The sequence below is a fragment of the Salvelinus namaycush genome, chromosome 28 (genome assembly GCF_016432855.1).
Source record: "Salvelinus namaycush isolate Seneca chromosome 28, SaNama_1.0, whole genome shotgun sequence".
NCBI lineage: Eukaryota > Metazoa > Chordata > Actinopteri > Salmoniformes > Salmonidae > Salvelinus > Salvelinus namaycush.
The window spans coordinates 5,406,373-5,430,768 of record NC_052334.1 but is presented as its reverse complement, the minus strand read 5'-3'; the positions used below and the strand labels follow the sequence as shown (position 1 = coordinate 5,430,768).

The 24,396-nt window shown below is 46.3% G+C and overlaps 1 protein-coding gene across 2 annotated transcripts in view; it reads right to left on the bottom strand.

Moving 5' to 3' along the window:
* The window catches only part of LOC120023099 (forkhead box protein N3-like), a 160,486-nt gene that overhangs the window by 9,272 nt on the left and 126,818 nt on the right, over positions 1-24,396 (bottom strand). The window contains exon 5 of one of the 2 annotated variants that reach the window (XM_038967069.1): positions 823-931. In XM_038967069.1, the coding sequence (XP_038822997.1) occupies positions 823-931 (109 nt within the window). Of the gene's footprint in view, positions 1-822; positions 932-22,315; positions 23,415-24,396 lie in introns of those variants that run through there. The other variant, XM_038967070.1, reaches the window with a different exon arrangement.

Below are 24,396 nucleotides of genomic sequence, written 5' to 3'. Positions count from 1 at the left end.
ACTGTGTTAAACATAGCTCAGCTGGACCACTGTGTTAAACATAGCTCAGCTGGACCACTGTGTTAAACATAGCTCAGCTGGACCACTGTGTTAAACAGAGTTTAGATGGACCACTGTGTTAAACAGAGCTCAGCTGGACCACTGTGTTAAACATAGCTCAGCTGGACCACTGTGTTAAACAGAGCTCAGCTGGACCACTGTGTTAAACAGAGCTCAGCTGGACCACTGTGTTAAACATAGCTCAGCTGGACCACTGTGTTAAACATAGCTCAGCTGGACCACTGTGTTAAACATAGCTCAGCTGGACCACTGTGTTAAACATAGCTCAGCTGGACCACTGTGTTAAACATAGCTCAGCTGGACCACTGGGTTAAACATAGCTCAGCTGGACCACTGTGTTAAACAGAGTTTAGCTGGACCACTGTGTTAAACATAGCTCAGCTGGACCACTGTGTTAAACATAGCTCAGCTGGACCACTGTGTTAAACAGAGCTCAGCTGGACCACTGTGTTAAACAGAGCTCAGCTGGACAACTGTGTTAAACAGAGTTTAGCTGGACCACTGTGTTAAACATAGCTCAGCTGTCTGTCTGAGTGAGTGAGTGAGTGAGTGAGTGAGTGAGTGAGTGAGTGAGTGAGTGAGTGAGTGAGTGAGTGAGTGAGTGAGTGGTCCACTGGGTTAGGGTTAGGGTTAGGGTTAGGGTTAGTGTCCACTGTGTGTGTGTCCACTGGGCACGCATAATGTTGTTTTAACAACGTGGAATAGACAATGAATTGACGTCTGTTGCCAGTGGGTCTCTCTCTCTATGGTAGATATACCAACCTGTCAGCAGCTGTCCTGATCCCTACGGGATTGATGGGTAGTGGTCGTATTCCTGTGTACAGGCCATGACTCATCATTCTGGCTCCGTTCTGGATCACTCCCTGAGGGACTGAAGAGAGAGAGAAGAGAAAGAAGAGAGAGAGACGGAGAGAGAGAGAGTCAGTAACACACACACACATAGTATGATACAGTGCACACACTTAAAAAGAGATTGACATGATTTGCCATCTACTTAGTTTGTTTGTGGTTGAGGTTTAGAGTTTCTAACAAGCCAAGCAGATCGCAAATCATGTCAATGAAAATAAACTAAATCACATCATCCTAGAGAGGAGGGAAGGAGGGATAAGGATGGGAGGAAAGATAGATGATGACAGAAAGAGATGGAGAAGGATTCCCTGCAAAGCCACCAACTCAGAGATGGACACAATACAGGCCCAGGCAACACTAAACCATGGCCGTAACACTAAACCATGGCCGTAAAACTAAACCAAGGCCGTAACACTAAACCATGGCCGCAACACTAAACCATGGCCGCAACACTAAACCATGGCCGCAACACTAAACCATGGCCGTATCACTAAACATGGCCGTAACACTCAACCATGGCCGTAACACTCAACCATGGCCGTAGCACTCAACCATGGCCGTAACACTCAACCATGGCCGTAACACTCAACCATGGCCGTAACACTCAACCATGGCCGTAACACTCAACCATGGCCGTAACACTAAACCATGGCCGCAACACTAAACCATGGCCGTAACACTCGACCATGGCCGTAACACTAGACCATGGCCGCAACACTAAACTAAAGGTGTCTATACTTCAACAGCAGTGGCGGCCAGTGCTGTTTAAGATGAGGGAGGATGATTATTTCTTTCATGAACACGGCCTTTTTTCTTTTACAGCATATTGGATGACTCTCATTCCTATTCCATTCACCCAGTTCAATGTAACATCGATAGGTTTAGACTACTACAGGATACTCTAATGTTCCCTATACCCATCATGTGGTTGCTACAACCTAGCCTATGAAAGAGCATTTACAACGTAGGTGCGCAGGTTGAAAGAATTGTAAGTAATCAAGGTGACAGAAAGTGAAACATTCAACACTGCCTTGCACACTCTTGTCTGCATCTACAGTACCAGTCAACATTTTGGACACACCTACTCATTCAAGGATTTTTAAACATTATATAAAGTGGCATTGTTTAAAGTGACTAGTGATACATTTATTACATCCAATTATTAATTATTAAAGTGGCTAGAGATAATTAGTCGGCCGCAACACTAAACCATGGCCGTATCACTAAACATGGCCGTAACACTCAACCATGGCCGTAACACTCAACCATGGCCGTAGCACTCAACCATGGCCGTAACACTCAACCATGGCCGTAACACTCAACCATGGCCGTAACACTCAACCATGGCCGTAACACTAAACCATGGCCGCAACACTAAACCATGGCCGTAACACTCGACCATGGCCGCAACACTAGACCATGGCCGCAACACTAAACCATGGCCGTAACACTAAACCATGGCCGCAACACTAAACCATGGCCGCAACACTAAACCATGGCCATGGCCGTAACACTCAACCATGGCCGTAACACTAAACCATGGCCGTAACACTCAACCATGGCCATGGCCGTAACACTCAACCATGGCCGTAACACTAAACCATGGCCTTAACACTAAACCATGGCCGTAACACTCAACCATGGCCGCAACACTAAACCATGGCCGCAACACTAAACCATGGCCATGGCCGTAACACTCAACCATGGCCGTAACACTAAACCATGGCCGTAACACTCAACCATGGCTATGGCCGTAACACTCAACCATGGCCGTAACACTAAACCATGGCCGTAACACTAAACCATGGCCGTAACACTCAACCATGGCCGCAACACTAAACCATGGCCGTAACACTAAACCATGGCCGTAACACTCAACCATGGCCATAACACTCAACCATGGCCGTAACACTAAACCATGGCCGTAACACTCAACCATGGCCGTAACACTCAACCATGGCCGCAACACTAAACCATGGCCGTAACACTAAACCATGGCCGTAACACTCAACCATGGCCGCAACACTAAACCATGGCCGTAACACTAAACCATGGCCGTAACACTCAACCATGGCCATAACACTCAACCATGGCCGTAACACTAAACCATGGCCGTAACACTCAACCATGGCCGTAACACTCAACCATGGCCGCAACACTAAACCATGGCCGTAACACTAAACCAAGGCCGCAACACTAAACCATGGCCGCAACACTAAACCATGGCCGTAACACTAAACCATGGCCGTAACACTCAACCATGGCCGTAACACTCAACCATGGCCGCAACACTAAACCATGGCCGTAACACTAAACCAAGGCCGCAACACTAAACCATGGCCGCAACACTAAACCATGGCCGTAACACTAAACCATGGCCGTAACACTCAACCATGGCCATGGCCGTAACACTCAACCATGGCCGTAACACTAAACCATGGCCGTAACACTAAACCATGGCCGTAACACTCAACCATGGCCGTAACACTCAACCATGGTCGTAACACTCAACCATGGCCGTAACACTAAACCATGGCCGTAACACTAAACCATGGCCGTAACACTAAACCATGGCCGTAACACTAAACCATGGCCGTGCAGCAGCGTGGAGTAGTGGAAGTGCTGGAGTCTACTAAGCATGTATAGTAGCAACGTGGGATCGAATCCAACCACAGACATTTTCCGACTTTCTCCCGTCAACATCCATGACTCTGTATATACCATCTGAAATGTCTACATAAAAGAGTAAATACTGGAGGACGAGTCTCAGTTCTATACCGTGACGTCCTCACCTCACAACATGTCTCTACTACACATTGTTATGTAGTTCAGAGTGAACCATACATGGAACAACGTGCTGCAAGACATATTCTCCTCGGCCCAGTAACAAGGCATTCTAAAGTTAGGTCAGAGACAGAGAGGGCTTGAACACACAAAACACCATGGAGAGAGAGATAGAAAAAGATAGAGAGAAAGAGAGAGAAAGAGCGATAGAAAGAGAGAGAGAGAAAGAAAGAGACAGAGAGAGAGAAAAAGAGAGAGAGAAAGAAAGAGAGAGAAAAAAGAGAGAGAGAGAGAGAGAAAGAGAGAGAGTGAGAGAGAGAAAAAGACAGAGAGAAAAAGAGAGAGAGAGAGAAAAAGAGAGAGAGAGAAAGAAAGAGAGAGAAAAAGAGAGAGAGAGAGAGAGAAAAAGAGAGAGATAAAGAAAGAGAGAGAAAAGAGAGAGAGAGAGCGCACGAGAGAGAGATTGTAAACAGAGTAAAGACTGGAAAAGATGTGGGACAGTGTGTTTCTTTTAAAACAACCCCTGAGTCAACACCTTGGAATGATAGAATGGACAACAGACTGAAAGAGAGAAACAAGGACAGCTTGTAACATGGTGGAAGAGTGGCTAGCTAGCATGTTCACTCACACACTGCTTTCACTCACACACTGCTTGGATTAGACCTGAGTTAGACCCCTGTCAATACTCCTCAACACACACATACACACACGTTGGTTAACGTAGGACACAACCTCCCCACAACAGAGAGAAACATACAGGGATGAATTCAATATCCCCACAACAGAGAGAAAGATACAGGGATGAATTCAACCTCCCCACAACAGAGAGAAAACTAGAGGGATGAACTAATCTAGAGCAGATTACATTCTTGGAGAGAGAGAAAAAATAAAAGTGCGAGAGTGGGAAAAATATTAACCGTTTGGAATCGTGCTCACTTTCCTGTCGATTAAGAAAGTCCAAATTGTTGCCTTGGCAACCCCCAACTGCCATGGCAACCGTATACAACTATGTCCGCTTTAGTGACAGTTGCTAAGCTAGCTAACCAACCAAAAGAAAGCAAAATGGAACAGCAGGAATGAAAATGCTCCCTTTTTGATTTGATCTCAACCCCTGAAAAGAGAGGGGCCCCAACACACACACACCCACACCCAACACACACACACACACACACACACACACACACACACACACACACACACACACACACACACACACACACACACACACACACACACACACACACACACGCACACACGCACACAGTGATAGGATGTGAAGTGACAGAGAGACGCGGAGAGGGTATGGAACTACCGTGGTTGGGCTAGCACAGGGATGGGCAACCCCAGTCCTCGCAAGCCTGATTGATGTCACATTCTTGCCCCAGCTAAAACACCTGACACCAATAATCAACAAATCACGATCTTCAGTTTAGAATGCAATTAGTTTCATCAGCTGTGTTAGCTAGGCATGGGGGAAGAAGTGAGACACTGCTCTGGCCCCCCTTAGGACTGGAGTTGCCCCTCCCTGAGCCAGCAGGATGAAAGGCTTGTGGAAGATCTTCTTTGAAGCTCCATTGTAGCAGGTCCAGGTTACACAATGCTGTCCATTTATACACAGGGACATCAAGAATGGGCTAAATGCCTTCAGAGAGAAACTGCATGCAGACTATCTTAGCTTGGACTCAGGAACGACTGGAATGCTTGTCGATAGGAAGGTAATAAAGAAAGCAGCGTCGAATCAAATGGTAGAAAGTAGTGTCAAAGTCGTATAGTTTTAAAATAGTATCAACCCTGTGATATAGATATTACTGAGTGGGTGTGTACATACCTGGCAGATTAATGTAACTTAACCTTTCATCATCTTCTCCATCTGTTTCTCTATCTCTCTTATGTCCAGCAGTCTCTTTCAACTCAATCTCTACCTCCCTCTACTAATCTCATTATGAATCTGCACCCCAAATGGCACCCTGTCCCCCATTTAGTGCACTACTTTTGACCAGAGTTCCATTGCCCCTGGTCAAAAGTAGTGCACTATATAGAGAAAAGGGTGCACTTGAGGACAGATTCCAAAGTGTCATGTCTGCAATCTACTCTCTGATGTGCTTCTCTAATGCGGGTCAACACTGAAGTTCTCATAGAGGCCAGATGTTGTCATTGAAAATAAGAATTTGTTCTTAACTGACTTGCCTAGTAAAATGATGGTTAAATAAAATAATAATTGTCAAAAGGTCAATCTGAGAAGTGGGAACATTGGCAGACGGCTCCTAAACAGATCCATACATACACACTCCCTGGAATGGAATACTGTTCTGAACTTTGACCTCTCGATCAATGTAGTGCACCTGATGCTTCCCCTCCATGACAGACAAAGGAGCAAAGAAGTAGAGCTGGTAGAATGGACAATCCTGACAGGTCTGACTGACTGACACGTGTGTTACACAGTCTGGCCACTAGGGAGAGAGCCTCTCTCCACTACACACAGAGTTACAGCAGGGGATGGACAGGGATAACCACTCACACTCAGTTTCTCTCTCTTTCTCCTTTCATATGACTGTCCCTCTATGTCTCTCTCCCTCTCAATTAAATTCAAGGGCTTAATTGTATACATCTCTGTATACATCAATGATGTCGCTCTTGCTGCTGGTGATTCTCTGATCCACCTCTACGCAGACGACACCATTCTGTATACCTCTGGCCCTTCTTTGGACACTGTGTTAACTAACCTCCAGACAAGCTTCAATGCCATACAACTCTCCTTCCGTGGCCTCCAACTGCTCTTAAATGCAAGTAAAACTAAATGCATGCTCTTCAACCGATCGCTGCCTGCACCTGCCCGCCCGTCTAGCATCCCTACTCTGGATGGTTCTGACTTAGAATATGTGGACAACTACAAATACCTAGGTGTCTGGTTAGACTGTAAACTCTCCTTCCAGACTCACATTAAGCATCTCCAATCCAAAATTACATCTAGAATCGGCTTCCTATTTCGTAACAAATCATCCTTCACTCATGCTGCCAAACATACCCTCGTAAAACTGACCATCCGACCGATCCTCGACCTCGGCGATGTCTTTTACAAAATAGCCTCCAACACTCTACTCAAAAAAATTGTATGCAGTCTATCACAGTGCCATCCGTTTTGTCACCAAAGCCCCATATACTACCCACCACTGCGACCTGTACGCTCTCGTTGGCTGGCCCTCGCTTCATACTCGTCGCCAAACCCACTGGCTCCAAGTCATCTAAGTCTCTGCTAGGTAAAGCCTCGCCTTATCTCAGCTCACTGGTCACCATAGCAGCACCCACCCGTAGCACGCGCTCCAGCAGGTATATCTCTCTGGTCACCCCCAAAGCCAATTCTTCCTTTGGCCACCTTTCCTTCCAGTTCTCTGCTGCCAATGACTGGAACAAACTGCAAAAATCACTGAAGCTGGAGACTCATATCTCCCTCACTAGCTTTAAGCACCAGCTGTCAGAGCAGCTCACAGATCACTGCACCTGTACATAGCCCATCCAACTACTTCATCCCCATACTGTATTTATGTATTTATCTTGCTCCTTTGCACCCCAGTATCTCTACTTGCACATTCATCTTCTGCACATCTATCACTCCAGTGTTTAATTGCTATATTGTAATTACTTCACCACCATGGCCTATTTATTGCCTTACCTCCCTTATCTTACCTCATTTGCACACACTGTATATAGACTTTTTTCTACTGTATTATTGACTGTATGTTTGTTTATTCCATGTGTAACTCTGTGTTGTTGTATGTGTCAAACTGTTTTGCTTTATCTTGGCCAGGTCGAAGTTGTAAATGAGAACTTGTTCTCAACTAGCCTACCTGTTTAAATAAAGGTGAAATAAAAAAATAAAATAAAACATTTGGCATGGGAAACATATGTTTATATTGCATTGCCAAAGCAAGTGAAATAGATAATAAACAAAAGTGAAATAAACAATAAAAATAAACAGCAAACATTACACTCAAAAGTTCCAAAGTAATAGAGACATTTCAAATGTCATATTATGTCTATATACAGTGTTGTAACGATGTGCAAATAGTTCAAGTACAAAAGCGAAAATAAATAAACATAAATATGGGTTGTATTTACAATGGTGTTTGTTCTTCACTGGTTGCCCTTTTCTTGTGGCAACAGGTCACAAATCTTGCTGCTGTGATGGCACACTGTGGTATTTCACCCAATAGATATGGGAGTTTAACAAAATTGGATTTGTTTTCAAATTCTTTGTGGGTCTGTGTATTCTGAGGGAACTACGTGTCTCTAATATGGTCATACATTTGGCAGAAGCTTGGGAAGTGCAGCTCAGTTTCCACCTCATTTTGTGGGCAGTGGGCACAGGTCTGCCTACGGCGGCCTTTGTCAATAGCAAGGCTATGCTCATTGAGTCTGTACATAGTCAAAGCATTGGCAGACGGCTCCTAACCAGATCCATACATACACACTCCCTGGAATGGAATACTGTTCTGAACTTTGACCTCTTGATCAATGTAGTGCATGTTACGCACGCCTCTGAGAAGAGGGAACGCAACTCCCTGCTACAACTCAACTCTCTGTGAAGTGCAAGAGGTATGGACTGCAGGTGCGAGAAAGGACGACAAAGGCAGAATTTACCGTTTACTAGGATTTATTTTCTTACACGGTAATATGGGGAAAAGGGGCTGGACGGAACCAAAGCAAAGAAAGTAAATATCAAAGTTCCCCCTCTCCTATCTAACCTGCCTACCCACTTAACTTACCTAACTTAGCACCACCTGGTGCCCTAACTAAAATACAGGGGGTGGTCCGCCCAGGTCTTACCTAGTGTGCCTAGACAGTAAATATACTACGGGTATATGTATGCCCGCGGGCCTCTTGCCTAAGCACTCCCAAAGTGCCTTCCCCTTCCCCCCTGGGAACAAATGAAACAGAATAATTATTAACAATTTCACAAACACTCACAGGACATAGCAAAGCTGCTACCAACAACAACTAATATAGTACATACCAACACTTTGATACACAACCAACACTATCCAAAACATTCAATCTCCCTCTAATCTCTAATTTCTCTCCTCTCTCTCTAATCTCTCTCCTAAATATTCAATCTCCCTCTAATCTCTCTCCTGATCTCATCTCTAATCTCTCTCCTGATCTCATCTCTAATCTCTCTCCTGATCTCATCTCCCTTCTTCTGAACAGAACACTGGCTTTTATATCTTCAGGTGGCAATGGTGATTAGAGTCAGCTGCTTCTTGACGAGGGGGCGGGGTCAGCTCCAATCATCAATTAGCCTGGGGTCGACCAATCAGCTGCTTGGGGAGTTTTCAGGAATCTATCTCCTGAAACACACACACTTAAATACAACACAGAAACTGGGGAACGTAACAGTGCACCTGATGCTTCCCATCCATGACAGACAAAGGAGCAAAGAAGTAGAGCTGGTAGAATGGACAATCCTGACAGGTCTGACTGACTGACACGTGTGTTACACAGTCTGGCCACTAGGGGGAGAGCCTCTCTCCACTACACACAGAGGTACAGCAGGGGATGGACAGGGATAACCACTCACACTCAGTTTCTCTCTCTTTCTCCTTTCATATGACTGTCCCTCTATGTCTCTCTCCCTCTCAATTAAATTCAAGGGCTTAATTGTATACATCTCTGTATATATCAATGATGTCGCTCCTGCTGCTGGTGATTCTCTGATCCACCTCTACGCAGACGACACCATTCTGTATACCTCTGGCCCTTCTTTGGACACTGTGTTAACTAACCTCCAGACAAGCTTCAATGCCATACAACTCTCCTTCCCTGGCCTCCAACTGCTCTTAAATGCAAGTAAAACTAAATTCATGCTCTTCAACCAATCGCTGCCCGCACCTGCCCGCCCGTCCAGCATGACTACTACGGTTCTGACTTAGAATATGTGGACAACTACAAATGCCTAGGTGTCTGGTTAGACTGTAAACTCTCCTTCAAGACTCACATTAAGCATCTCCAATCCAAAATTACATCTAGAATCGGCTTCCTATTTCGTAACAAATCATCCTTCACTCATGCTACCAAACATACCCTAGTAAAACTGACCATCCTGCCGATCCTCGACTTCGGCGATGTCTTTTACAAAATAGCCTCCAACACTCTACTCAACAAATTGGATGCAGTCTATCACAGTGCCATCCATTTTGTCACCAAAGCCCCATATACTACCCACCACTGTGACCTGTACGCTCTCGTTGGCTGGCCCTCGCTTCATACTCGTCGCCAAACCCACTGGCTCCAGGTGATCTAAGTCTCTGCTAGGTAAAGCCCCGCCTTATCTCAGCTCACTGGTCACCATAGCAGCACCCACCCGTAGCACGCACTCCAGCAGGTATATCTCTCTGGTCACCCCCAAAGCCAATTCTTCATTTGGCCACCTTTCCTTCCAGTTCTCTGCTGCCAATGACTGGAACAAACTGCAAAAATCACTGAAGCTGGAGACTCATATCTCCCTCACTAGCTTCAAGTACCAGCTGTCAGAGCAGCTCACAGATCACTGCACACAGCCCATCTGTAAATAGCCCATCCAACTACCTCATCCCCATACTGTATTGATCCCCAATCCCCATACTATACTGATCCCCAATCATCTCCTTTGTTTTGTTGACGTTGAGTGTGAGGTTATTTTCCTGACGCCCTCGGAGTGTGGTGTCAGGAAAATAACCTCACACTCAACGTCAACAAAACAAAGGAGATGATTGTGGACTTCAGGAAACAGCAGAGGGAGCACCCCCCTATCCACATCGACGGGTCAGTAGTGGAGAAGGTGGAAAGTTTTAAGTTCCTCGGTGTACACATCACGGACAAACTGAATTGGTCCACCCACACAGACAGTGTGGTGAAGAAGGCGCAGCAGCGCCTCTTCAACCTCAGGAGGCTGAAGAAATTCGGCTTGTCACCAAAAACACTCACAAACTTCTACAGATGCACAATCGAGAGCATCCTGTCGGGCTGTATCACCGCCTGGTACGGCAACTGCTCCGCCCACAACCGTAAGGCTCTCCAGAGGGTAGTGAGGTCTGCACAACGCATCACCGGGGGCAAACTACCTGCCCTCCAGGACACCTACACCACCCGATGTCACAGGAAGGCCATAAAGATCATCAAGGACAACAACCACCCAAGCCACTGCCTGTTCACCCCGCTATCATCCAGGAGGCGAGGTCAGTACAGGTGCATCAAAGCAGGGACCGAGAGACTGAAAAACAGCTTCTATCTCAAGGCCATCAGACTGTTAAACAGCCACCACTAACATTTAGCGGCCGCTGCCAACATACTGACTCAACTCCAGCCACTTTAATAATGGGAATTGATGGAAATACTGTAAAAATGTACCACTAGCCACTTTAAACAATGCCACTTAATATAATGTGTACATACCCTACATTACTCATCTCATATGTATATGTATATACTGTACTGTATATCATCTACTGCATCTTGCCATCTCTATGTAATACATGTATCACTAGCCACTTTAAACTATGCCACTTTATGTTTACATACCCTACATTACTCATCTCATATGTATATACTGTACTCTATACCATCTACTGCATCTTGCCTATGCCGTTCTGTACCATCACTCATTCATATATCTTTATGTACATATTCTTTATCCCTTTACACTTGTGTGTATAAGGTAGTAGTTGTGGAATTGTTAGGTTAGATTACTTGTTGGTTATTACTGCATTGTCGGGAACTAGAAGCACAAGCATTTCGCTACACTCGCATTAACATCTGCTAACCATGTGTATGTGACAAATAAAATTTGATTTGATTTGAATCAATGCTATATACAGTATTTATTTATTTATCTTGCTCCTTTGCACCCCAGTATCTCTACTTGCACATTCATCTTCTGCACATCTATAACTCAAGTGTTTAATTGCTATATTGTAATTATTTCGCCACTATGGCCTATTTATTACCTTACCTCCCTTATCTTACCTCATTTTCACACACTGTATATATACTTTTTTCTACTGTATTATTGACTGTATGTTTGTTTTACTCCATGTGTAACTCTGTGTTGTTGTATGTGTCAAACTGCTTTGCTTTAACTTGGCCAGGTCGAAGTTGTAAATGAGAACTTGTTCTCAACTAGCCTACCTGGTTAAATAAAGGTGAAATAAAAAAAATAATAAAACATTTGGCATGGGAAACATATGTTTATATTGCATTGCCAAAGCAAGTGAAATAGATAATAAACAAAAGTTAAATGAACAATAAAAATGAACAGTAAACATTACACTCAAAAGTTACAAAGTAATAGAGACATTTCAAATGTCATATTATCTATATACAGTGTTGTAACGATGTGCAAATAGTTAAAGTACAAAAGCGAAAATAAATAAACATAAATATGGGTTGTATTTATAATGGTGTTTGTTCTTCACTGGTTGCCCTTTTCTTGTGGCAACAGGTCACAAATCTTGCTGCTGTGATGGCACACTGTGGTATTTCACCCAGTAGATATGGGAGTTTATCAAAATTGGATTTGTTTTCAAATTCTTTGTGGATCTGTGTAATCTGAGGGAAATATGTGTCTCTAATATGGTCATACATTTGGCAGGAGCTTGGGAAGTGCAGCTCAGTTTCCACCTCATTTTGTGGGCAGTCGGCACAGGTCTGCCTACGGCGGCCTTTGTCAATAGCAAGGCTATGCTCATTGAGTCTGTACATAGTCAAAGCATTGGCAGACGGCTCCTAACCAGATCTATACATACACATTCCCTGGAATGGAATACTGTTCTGAACTTTGACCTCTCGATCAATGTAGTGCACCTGATGCTTCCCATCCATGACAGACAAAGGAGCAAAGAAGTAGAGCTGGTAGAATGGACAATCCTGACAGGTCTGACTGACTGACACGTGTGTTACACAGTCTGGCCACTAGGGGGAGAGCCTCTCTCCACTACACACAGAGTTACAGCAGGGGATGGACAGGAATAACCACTCACACTCAGTTTCTCTTTCTTCTCCTTTCACATCAAAGCTTTCCTTAATTTGGGGTCAGTCACTGTGGTCAGGTATTCTGCCACTGTGAACTCTCTGTTTAGGGCCAAATAGCACTCTAGTTTCCTCTGTTTCTTTGTTAATTCTTTCCTATGTGTCAAGTAATAATCTTTTTGCAGACAGAGCTCTCTCTGTCTCTGTCTTGTTCTCATATTCTCCATCTCTCCATCAGAGGAAGCTATTTTGCCTTCTCCCCCCAGGTTCTGGTTATAGGGTAATCTGATCCCAGATCTGTGGTTGAGGGTCATTTCACCTTCATCAGTTATTAGGGAGGGGTAGAGGCTAAACCTGTGGTTACTGGCTAAACCTGTGGTTACTGGCTAAACCTGTGGTTACTGGCTAAACCTGTGGTTACTGGCTACACCTGTGGTTACTGGCTACACCTGTGGTTACTAGCTAAACCTGTGGTTATTGGCTAAACCTGTGGTTATTGGCTACACCTGTGGTTACTAGCTAAACCTGTGGTTACTGGCTAAACCTGTGGTTACTGGCTACACCTGTGGTTACTGGCTACACCTGTGGTTACTAGCTAAACCTGTGGTTACTAGCTAAACCTGTGGTTACTGGCTAAACCTGTGGTTACTGGCTAAACCTGTGGTTACTGGCTAAACCTGTGGTTACTGGCTAAACCTGACATCAGCACATTGATATGCCCACTGAACGCACTAATCTCATCATTAAATGGCCCAGACACACGGACACACACTCATGCACGAACAAACGTGTGCACACAGACACACATGACACACACAACACACCTCAGTTCACACCGTAGACTTTGATGCATGTCAAATCCATTGACCTTCTCTTCCTACTTTAAGGTCAAAACGTTATACCTCAATGTAATGTGTCGCATATAATCCGCATTCTGGATGTTCAGGTTAATTCACTACACAAGACTGGAGCTTTCACCATGGCATTATGGCTATTCTCTGTTTTATCTAACCTTTGTACTAATATTTTTAACAAGTAAGTTGACTGAGTGTAAACACATTCTCTTTATAAGCCAATAACGGGAATGAATGGGAAGAGTTGCAGGAGCGAGGAAAGATATATTCATCATTTTACCTATTTACATTTGACTGTTTTTCTTATCACAAATACAACCTCTGTGTTCCGTAATGTCAATGCACTGGCCTATAAACCATCACCATGAGGACCGAGACCTCATTCACTTCAGTAAAACCATTCTTTTTCTTCACAGTGAGCAGTACAACGACAGGGTCAGCCAGCATCATTAACTCTTTATTAGACCTGTAAAGCAGTTGTAGATGACATTCCCATCCCCAGTACCAAGACTAGTACCTAACACAACACACTGAAGTATCTCATCTAGTGCCTTATACACAGAAATCACAGCCTAGTGATTTTAACAAACTGTCTCTCTCCATTAGAATGTCTCTTTATCTGTTTGTTTTGAGAGACGAGGAGAGGACAGGAAACCGTAGAGGAGAGGACAGGAAACAGGAAACAGGAGAGGACAGGACAGGAAACAGGAGAGGACAGGAAACAGGAAACAGGAGAGAAGAGGACGGGAAACAGGAGAGGAGAGGACGGGAAACAGGAGAGAAGAGGACAGGAAACAGGAGAGGACAGGAAACAGGAAACAGGAGAGAACAGGAAACAGGAAACAGGAGAGAAGAGGACGGGAAACAGGAAACAGGAGAGAAGAGGACGGGAAACAGGAGAGGAGAGGACGGGAAACAGGAGAGGAGAGGACGGGAAACAGGAGAGGAGAGGACGGGAAACAGGAGAGGAGAGGACGGGAAACAGGAGAGGAGAGGACGGGAAACAGGAGAGGAGAGGACGGGAAACAGGAGAGAAGAGGACAGGAAACAGGAGAGAAGAGGACAGGAAACAGTAGAGGAGAGGACAGGAAACAGTAGAGGAGAGGAAAGAAGCTGGTCGGGAGGGCTGTGGGTCTTTGTATCAACACAATAACCTGGATGGACTGAGAGAGTAAATACAGACAGAGGGATGGAGGGAGAGAGAGACAGGAATGGAGGGAGAGAGAGAGGAATGGAGAGAGAGAGAGGGATGGAGAGAGGGAGAGAGAGAGAGAGAGAGAGAGGAATGGAGGGAGCGAGAGAAGGATGGAGAGAGGGAGAGAGAGAGAGAGAGAGAGAGGAATGGAGGTAGAGAGACAGGAATGGAGGTAGAGAGAGAGGGATGGAGAGAGGGAGAGAGAGAGAGAGAGAGAGAGAGAGAGGGATTGAGTAAGATAGAGAGTGATAGAGGGAGATAGTGAGGGATGGAGGGAGAGAGAGATGGAGAGAGAAGGGGAGGGATGGAGAGAGACAGGGATGGAGGGAGAGAGAGGGATGGAGGTAGAGAGAGGAATGGAGAGAGGGAGAGAAGGATGGAGAGAGAGAGAGGGATGAGAGAGAGAGAGGGATGGAGGTAGAGAGAGAGGGATGGAGAGAGAGAGAGGGATGGAGGTAGAGAGAGACAGGAATGGAGGGAGCGAGAGGGATGGAGGTAGAGAGAGAGGAATGGAGAGAGGGAGAGAAGGATGGAGAGAGAGAGAGGGATGGAGGTAGAGAGAGAGGAATGGAGAGAGGGAGAGAAGGATGGAGAGAGAGAGAGGGATGGAGGTAGAGAGAGACAGGAATGGAGGGAGCGAGAGAAGGATGGAGAGAGAGAGAGGGATGGAGGTAGAGAGAGAGGAATGGAGAGAGGGAGAGAGGGAGAGAGAGAGAGAGAGAGAGGGATTGAGTAAGATAGAGAGTGATAGAGGGAGATAGTGAGGGATGGAGGGAGAGAGAGATGGAGAGAGAAGGGGAGGGATGGAGAGAGACAGGGATGGAGGGAGAGAGAGGGATGAGGGAGAGAGACATGGATGGAGGGTGAGAGACATGGATGAGGGAGCGAGAGAGGGATGGAGAGAGAGAGAGAGAGAGGGATGGAGAGAGAGACATGGATGGCGGGAGAGAGAGGGATGAGGGAGAGAGACAGGGAGAGTGACAGGGATGGAGGGTGAGAGACATGGATGAGGGAGCGAGAGAGGGATAGAGAGAGGAGAGGGATGAGAGAGAGAGAGAGAGAGAGGGATTGAGTAAGAGAGAGGGTGATGGAGGGAGATCGTGAGGGATGGAGGGAGAGAGGGATGGAGAGAGAAGGAGAAGGATGGAGAGAGAAGGAGAAGGATGGAGAGAGAGACAGGGATGGAGAGAGAGACAGGGATGGAGGGAGAGAGAGAGACAGGGATGGAGGGAGAGAGAGGGATAAGGGAGAGAGAGGGAGAGAGACAGGGATGGAGGGAGAGAGACAGGGATGAGGGAGAGAGACAGGGATGAGGGAGAGAGACAGGGATGAGGGAGAGAGACAGGGATGAGGGAGAGAGACAGGGATGAGGGAGAGACATGGATGGAGGGAGAGAGACAGGGGTGAGGGAGAGAGACAGGAATGGAGGTGAAATAGAGGGATGGATGGGGGGGAAGAACAGGGATGGAGGGAGAGAGAGGGATGAGGGAGAGCGACAGGGATGGAGGGAGAGGGATGGATGGAGGGAGAAAGACAGGGATGGAGGGAGAGAGAGAGGGCTGGAGAGAGAGAGGGCTGGAGGGAGAGAGAGAGGGCTGGAGGGAGAGAGAGAGGGCTGGAGGTAGAGAGACAGGGGTGGAGGGAGAGAGACAGGGATGGAGGGAGAGAGACAGGGATGGAGGGAGAGAGACAGGGATGGAGGGAGAGAGACAGGGATGGAGGGAGAGAGACAGGGATGGGGGAGAGAGACAGGGAGAGAGACAGGGATGGAGGGAGAAAGACAGGGAGAGAGACAGGGATGGAGGGAGAAAGACAGGGAGAAAGACAGGGATGGAGGGAGAAAGACAGGGAGAAAGACAGGGATGGAGGGAGAGAGACATGCTGGAGGGAGAGAGACATGCTGGAGGGAGAGAGACAGGGATGGAGGGAGAGAGAGACAGGAATGGAGAGAGGGAGAGAGAGAGAGAGAGAGAGAGAGAGAGAGAGAGAGAGAGAGAGAGAGAGAGAGGGATTGAGTAAGATAGAGAGTGATAGAGGGAGATAGTGAGGGTGAGAGACCGGGATGGAGGGTGAGAGAGACAGGAATGGAGGGAGAGAGAGACAGGAATGGAGGGTGAGAGAGAGGGAGAGAGAGAGAGAGAGAGGGATTGAGTAAGATAGAGAGTGATAGAGGGAGATAGTGAGGGATGGAGGGAGAGAGAGATGGAGAGAGAAGGGGAGGGATGGAGAGAGACAGGGATGGAGGGAGAGAGAGGGATGGAGGGTGAGAGACATGGATGAGGGAGCGAGAGAGGGATGGAGAGAGAGAGAGAGAGAGGGATGGAGAGAGAGAGACATGGATGGCGGGAGAGAGAGGGATGAGGGAGAGAGACAGGGAGAGTGACAGGGATGGAGGGTGAGAGACATGGATGAGGGAGCGAGAGAGTGATAGAGAGAGGAGAGGGATGAGAGAGAGAGAGAGAGAGAGAGAGAGAGAGAGAGAGAGAGGGATTGAGTAAGAGAGAGGGTGATGGAGGGAGATCGTGAGGGATGGAGGGAGAGAGGGATGGAGAGAGAAGGAGAAGGATGGAGAGAGAAGGAGAAGGATGGAGAGAGAGACAGGGATGGAGAGAGAGACAGGGATGGAGGGAGAGAGAGAGACAGGGATGGAGGGAGAGAGAGGGATAAGGGAGAGAGAGGGAGAGAGACAGGGATGGAGGGAGAGAGACAGGGATGAGGGAGAGAGACAGGGATGAGGGAGAGAGACAGGGATGAGGGAGAGAGACAGGGATGAGGGAGAGAGACAGGGATGAGGGAGAGAGACAGGAGGGAGAGAGACAGGGAGAGAGACATGGATGGAGGGAGAGAGACAGGGGTGAGGGAGAGAGACAGGAATGGAGGTGAAATAGAGGGATGGATGGGGGGGAAGAACGGGGATGGAGGGAGAGAGAGGGATGAGGGAGAGCGACAGGGATGGAGGGAGAGGGATGGATGGAGGGAGAAAGACAGGGATGGAGGGAGAGAGAGAGGGCTGGAGGGAGAGAGAGAGGGCTGGAGGGAGAGAGACAGGGATGGAGGGAGAGAGACAGGGATGGAGAGAGAGACAGGGATGGAGGGAGAGAGACAGGGATGGAGGGAGAAAGACATGGATGGGGGAGAGAGACAGGGAGAGAGACAGGGATGGAGGGAGAAAGACAGGGAGAGAGACAGGGATGGAGGGAGAAAGACAGGGAGAAAGACAGGGATGGAGGGAGAAAGACAGGGAGAAAGACAGGGATGGAGGGAGAGAGACATGCTGGAGGGAGAGAGACATGCTGGAGGGAGAGAGACAGGGATGGAGGGAGAGAGACAGGGAGAAAGACAGGGATGGAGGGAGAGAGACAGGCTGGAGGGAGAGAGACAGGGAGAGAGACAGGGATGGAGAGAGACAGGGAGAGAGGGCTGGAGGGATCTGTAAACTGTGGTCCATGCTATGCTCCAGTGGGTCTCTACAACGAGGGAGGAAGGTTTCTTTACTCACACAAACTCAATCACACACACACACACGCAGGTTTCTATACTCACAAAGACGAGCAGTGGAGCGCAGACAGAGGAGACAGGGAAAACAGGCAGACAGACAGACAGAGAAGACAGACAGACAGCAGACAGAGGCAGGCAGACAGACAAAGCAGAGGCGGGTAGACAGGCAGACAGACAGAGCAGACAGACAAAGCAGACAGGCAGGCAGGCAGACAGGCAGCAGACAGACAGACAGAGCAGACAGACAAAACAGACAGACAGAGAAGACACAGGCAGACAGACATACTGGCACTTTCTTAGCAGAAGAACTTCCTAGGTCGAAACTCTAAAAACAGAGATTGAAACACACACATCTAAAGCACTCAAACGCTCACATGCACATAGTACACAGAAATACACACAGACACACGTTAGCCATTGGCCCGAGGGATAAAGGGTTGAATAACCAATGCTTTAGAATTACTACATAGCACTGATGGTGGTCATATACACTGAGTACAAAACATACCGGATCCTTCCATGACACAGACTGACCAGGTGAATCCAGGTGAAAGCTGTGATCCCATATTGATGTCACCTGTTAAATCCACTTCAATCAGTGTAGATGAAGGGGAGGAGAGTGCAAGTGCCTTTGAACGGGTTATGGTAGAAGGTGGCAGGCGTACGGCTGTTGCGGTGACTGTATTACCGCCACGCCAGCGATCACAAGTTATGAAGGCAGTCAAATTCCACGAGTCTGTTTAGTCACGGTAACTAGGCTTCTCTGCTCTGATGCTGCTGATGGTCATTAGTAGACTACCAAACGTGCTAACTGCCTGCTACTCAGCACTCTTTTGTCCCTTTAATCACTCTAAGAGAAATGTTCTGATCTGTTGTGTCAGCCACATTCCGGATAAAAAGTTCCGTTGGTGTACAGCAATCTTTATGTCATATCACAGATTCTCAATTTGATTGAGGTCTGGGCTTTGACTAGGCCATTCCAAGACATTTAAATGTTTCCCCCTTAAACCACTTGCATGTTGCTTTAGCAGTATACTTAGGGTCATTGTCCTGCTGGAAGGTGAATCTCCGTCCCAGTCTCAAATCTCTGGAAGACTAAAACAGGTTTCCCTCAAGAATTTCCCTGTATTTAGCGCCACCCATCACTCCTTAAATTCTGACCAGTTTCCCAGTCCCTGCCGATGAAAAACATCCCCACAGCATGATGCTGGTTTGCGCCAGACATAGCGTTTTCCTTGATGGCCAAAAATCTCAATTTTAGTCTCATCTGACCAGAGTACCTTCTTCCATATGTTTGGGAAGTCTCCCACAAGCCGTTTGGCGAACACCAAACTTGATTCCTTATTTATTTCTTTAAGCAATGGCTTTTTTTCTGGCAACTCTTCCGTAAAGCCCAACTCTGTGGAGTGTACAGCTTAAAGTGGTCCTATGGACAGATACTCCAATCTCCACTGTGGTGCTTAGCAGCTCCTTCAGGGTTTGCTTTGGTGTCTTTGTTTCCTCTCTGATTAATGACCTCCTTGCCTGGTCTATGAGTTTTGGTGGGCGGCCCTCTCTTGGCAGGTTTGTTGTACTCCCATATTCTGTCAATTTTTTTATAATGGATTTAATGTTGCTCCGTGGGATGTTAAAAGTTTCTGAATTTTTTTATAACCCACCCCTGATCTGTACTTCTCCACAACTTTGTCCCTGACTTGTTTGGAGAGCTCCTTGGTCTTCATAGTGCCACTTGCTTGGCACTATGAAGACACAAAATAGTCCAAATTGGTGAAGTGAAATGAAAAAAATAACAGAAAAGCGGTGCATGCATATTTATTCACCCCCTTTGCTATGAAGCCCCTAAATAAGATCTGGTGCAACCAATTACCTGCAAAAGTCATAGGTACGCCTTGAAATACATCCACAGGTACACCTCCAATTGACTCAAATTATGTCAATTAGCCTATCAGAAGCTTCTAAAGCCATGACATCATTTTCTGGAATTTTGAAAGCTGTTTAAAGGCACAGTCAACTTAGTGTATGTAAACTTCTGACCCACTGGAATTGTGATACAGTGAATTATAAGTGAAATAATCTGTCTGTAAACAATTGTTGGAAAAATGACTTGTGTCATGCACAAAGTAGATGTCCTAACTGACTTGCCTAAACTATAGTTTGTTAACAAGAAATTTGTGGAGTGGTTGAAAAACGAGTTTTAATGACTTCAACCTAAGTGTATGTAAACTTCTGACTTCAACTGTATATGGATGAGCGAAGGCCGAGCGGCATAGGCAAGGTGCAATAGATGGTATAAAATACAGTATATACACGTGATATGAGTAATGTAAGATATGTAAACATTATTAAAGTGGCATTATTTAGAGTGGCATTGTATAAAGTGACTAGTGATCCATTTATTAAAGTGGCCAGTGATGGGGTCTCCATGTGGGCAGCAGCCTCTCTGTAATAGTGATGGCTGTTTAGCAGTCTGATGGCTTTTAGATAGAAGCTATATTTCAGTCTCTTGGTCCCAGCTTTGATGCACCTGTACTGACCTCGCCTTCTGGATGATAGCGGGGTGAACAGGCTCTTTCTCGGGTGGTTGTTTTCCTTGATGATCTTTTTGGCCTTCCTGTGACATCGGGTGCTGTAGGTGTCATGGAGGGCAGGTAGTTTCCCCCCGGTGATGCGTTGTGCAGACCTCACTCTGGAGAGCTTTGCGGTTGAGGGCGGAGCAGGTAGTTTTCCCCCGGTAATGCGTTGTGCAGACCTCACTCTGGAGAGCCCAGCGGTTGAGGGCGGAGCAGGTAGTTTTCCCCCGGTGATGCGTTGTGCAGACCTCACTCTGGAGAGCCCAGCGGTTGAGGGCGGAGCAGGTAGTTTTCCCCCGGTGATGCGTTGTGCAGACCTCACTCTGGAGAGCCCAGCGGTTGAGGGCGGAGCAGGTAGTTTTCCCCCGGTGATGCGTTGTGCAGACCTCACTCTGGAGAGCCCAGCGGTTGAGGGCGGAGCAGTTGCCGTACAGAAGGACAACTCAGAGTTTCTGTTCTTCTGAAATAGACTACTTTTTCACATGATCATGTTTCTTTAGATCTGTCTAAAATAAATCATGATTTATTGTGAAGGTGTAGGCTGAATTAAATGGGTTTATTAGACTTTTTAAAATGTAGATGTTCCAAAGGTCTGCATCAGTGTGGAATGTGTGGAAGCCAGGAGATGCTAAATGTGTTTATGTTAATTATCGGTCAATACCGTGAGACCAACAGTTATTTGCTTGACAATCACCGGCTGACGAAACCAGCATCCCTGGTGAACGTCTTCGACAACTTGTAGAGTCCATGCTCTGATAAATTGAGGCTGTTCTGAGGGCAAAAGGGGAACTCAATATTAGGAAGGAGTTCCTAATGTTTTGTACACTCAGTGTAGATAGAACAAGATTATAAATCCATTATAAAGGGAAGAGGATGTTTGACAGCATGTTGAGGTTGTTGAGTTCTCTCATCTTAGTACACAGAGCAGAAATCACTCAAAATCACTTCCATTAAGAACAAAAAAAAGTCTTCATTTTTCCTGCCTTCTCTCCTTACTTTCAGCAATTTTGAAATAATCGCTCCTAAACAGGATATGGTGAGTATATTTGTGGGAGAAGGAGAGACAGACTCAGAGCAGAGACAGACTCGGAGCAGAGACAGACTCAGAGCAGAGACAGACTCAGAGACAGACTCAGAGCAGAGACAGACTCAGAGACAGACTCAGAGCAGAGACAGACTCAGAGCAGAGACAGACTCAGAGACAGACTCAGAGCAGAGACAGACTCAGAGCAGAGACAGACTCAGAGCAGAGACAGACTCAGAGCAGAGACAGACTCAGAGCAGAGACAGACTCAGACATGTAGATGTTGAAGCTATAAAAATAGGCCATCCATGTTGTTGCCAGGTAACAGAGTGTTTATTAAACTAACGGAATGGCTTCTCCTGGGTCATAGCAGGGGGGTGTGTGTGTGTGTGTGTGTGTGTGTGTGTGTGTGTGTGTGTGTGTGTGTGTGTGTGTGTGTGTGTGTGTGTGTGTGTGTGTGTGTGTGTGTGTGTGTGTGTTTGTGTTACCAACAGCTTTAACTAACGGATAATAAACACAATCCCTGCTCTACTGTATACCACAAGCATGTCCTGTACACAGCGACAGCAATACACACAACGTTTAGCATGAACCTTTTACTGCAGTGGGATAAATCCGGGTCACACAGAGTGTTTCTTGGATGTGTTAAAAAACACCTCACACACATGGTTATGTTTTTCTTTTAAAGAAGGTAGCAGTACCATGTCAGATATAGAGTTGAAATATATTCCATTTTGAGTTTGCATCCCAATATTACACTTTATATACATCACAGGGGACTGAATATATAACACAATCATTTGACATAGAAACACAGGATTTCCGACGTAAAAAAAAAATCATGTTTATTAATTATGAAATTATGAAACGTATTTCTAACATTCCACCCATGAGGTCACTATTCCACCCATGAGGTCACTATTCCACCCATGAGGTCACTAGGTCATTGGACTGCAGGAAAGGACTACGAGAAAAAACATTTTGCAGCATAAGCAGGTTTGTGGTCACAAATTATACAGTCATACATTGTGACATTGGGGTCAGGATCAGAGACACTGTGGTCAGGATCAGAGACATTGTGGTCAGGATCAGAGACATCGTGGTCAGGATCAGAGACATTGTGGTCAGGATCAGAGACATTGTGGTCAGGATCAGAGACATCGTGGTCAGGATCAGAGACATTGTGGTCAGGATCAGAGACATTGTGGTCAGGATCAGAGACATCGTGGTCAGGATCAGAGACATTGTGGTCAGGATCAGAGACATCGTGGTCAGGATCAAAGACATTGTGGTCAGGATCAGAGACATTGTGGTCAGGATCAGAGACATTGTGGTCAGGAGCAGAGACATTGTGGTCAGGAGCAGAGACATTGTGGTCAGGATCAGAGACATTGTGGTCAGGATCAGAGACATTGTGGTCAGGATCAGAGACTTTGTGGTCAGGATCAGAGACATCGTGGTCAGGATCAGAGACATTGTGGTCAGGATCAGAGACATCGTGGTCAGGATCAGAGACATTGTGGTCAGGATCAGAGACATCGTGGTCAGGATCAGAGACATCGTGGTCAGGATCAGAGACACTGTGGTCAGGATCAGAGACATTGTGGTCAGGATCAGAGACATCGTGGTCAGGATCAGAGACATTGTGGTCAGGATCAGAGACATTGTGGTCAGGATCAGAGACATTGTGGTCAGGATCAGAGTGTTTGCAGTCAGAATGAAAAGCTTGTGATTGAGGTTAAGGCTGTTGTGGTTGATATACAGTACATGATCTGGCTGTCCTCTTCTTCTCCTCTCCTCTCCCTTCCTTTCCCTTCCTTTCCTCTCCTCTCCTCTCCTCACCTCTTCTTTCCCCTCCTCTCCTCTCCTCTCCCATCCTCCTCCCTCCCCTCCTTTCCTCACTCCTCTTCGCTGATTCTTTTTCTTTTGATCACTTTATTATAAACTGTGTTCAAGTCGATCTATTATTCACTAAGTGTTACAACCCGACGTTTAGCAAACATCTGAGGGGCCTTTTAGTGCTGTGTTCAGGATAACTAAATTAGCAACACTTGACATTAAAGGCACAGCAACAGATGTTCAACAGAGTAAACACACACAGTCACTCCAAACTACTGTCACTAAGAGGGAGAGAAAGAGAGAGAGAGAGAGAGAGAGAGAGAGAGAGAGAGAGAGAGAGAGAGAGAGAGAGAGAGAGAGAGAGAGAGAGAGAGATACAGAGAGAGAGAGAGAGAGCTACTATGACAAAATAATCAACAAATACAACTCCTGTAGTTCTGTCGCAGGCTGGGTCTGTACATAGTCAATGGTAGGCTTCGAGGGGACTCCTATGGTAGGTACACCTACAGCTCATCTCTTGGCAGCAGTACTGTAGACTACTTTATCAACGACCTCAACCCAGAGTCTCTCAGAGCGTTCACACTCAGCCCACTGACACCCCTATCAGATGACAGCACAGTCAAAGTCTACTTGAACAGAGCAATAGTCAATTATGAGGTATCAAAGCCAAACAAACTGCATAATATTAAGAAATGCTATAGATGGAAGGAAAGTAGTGTGGAA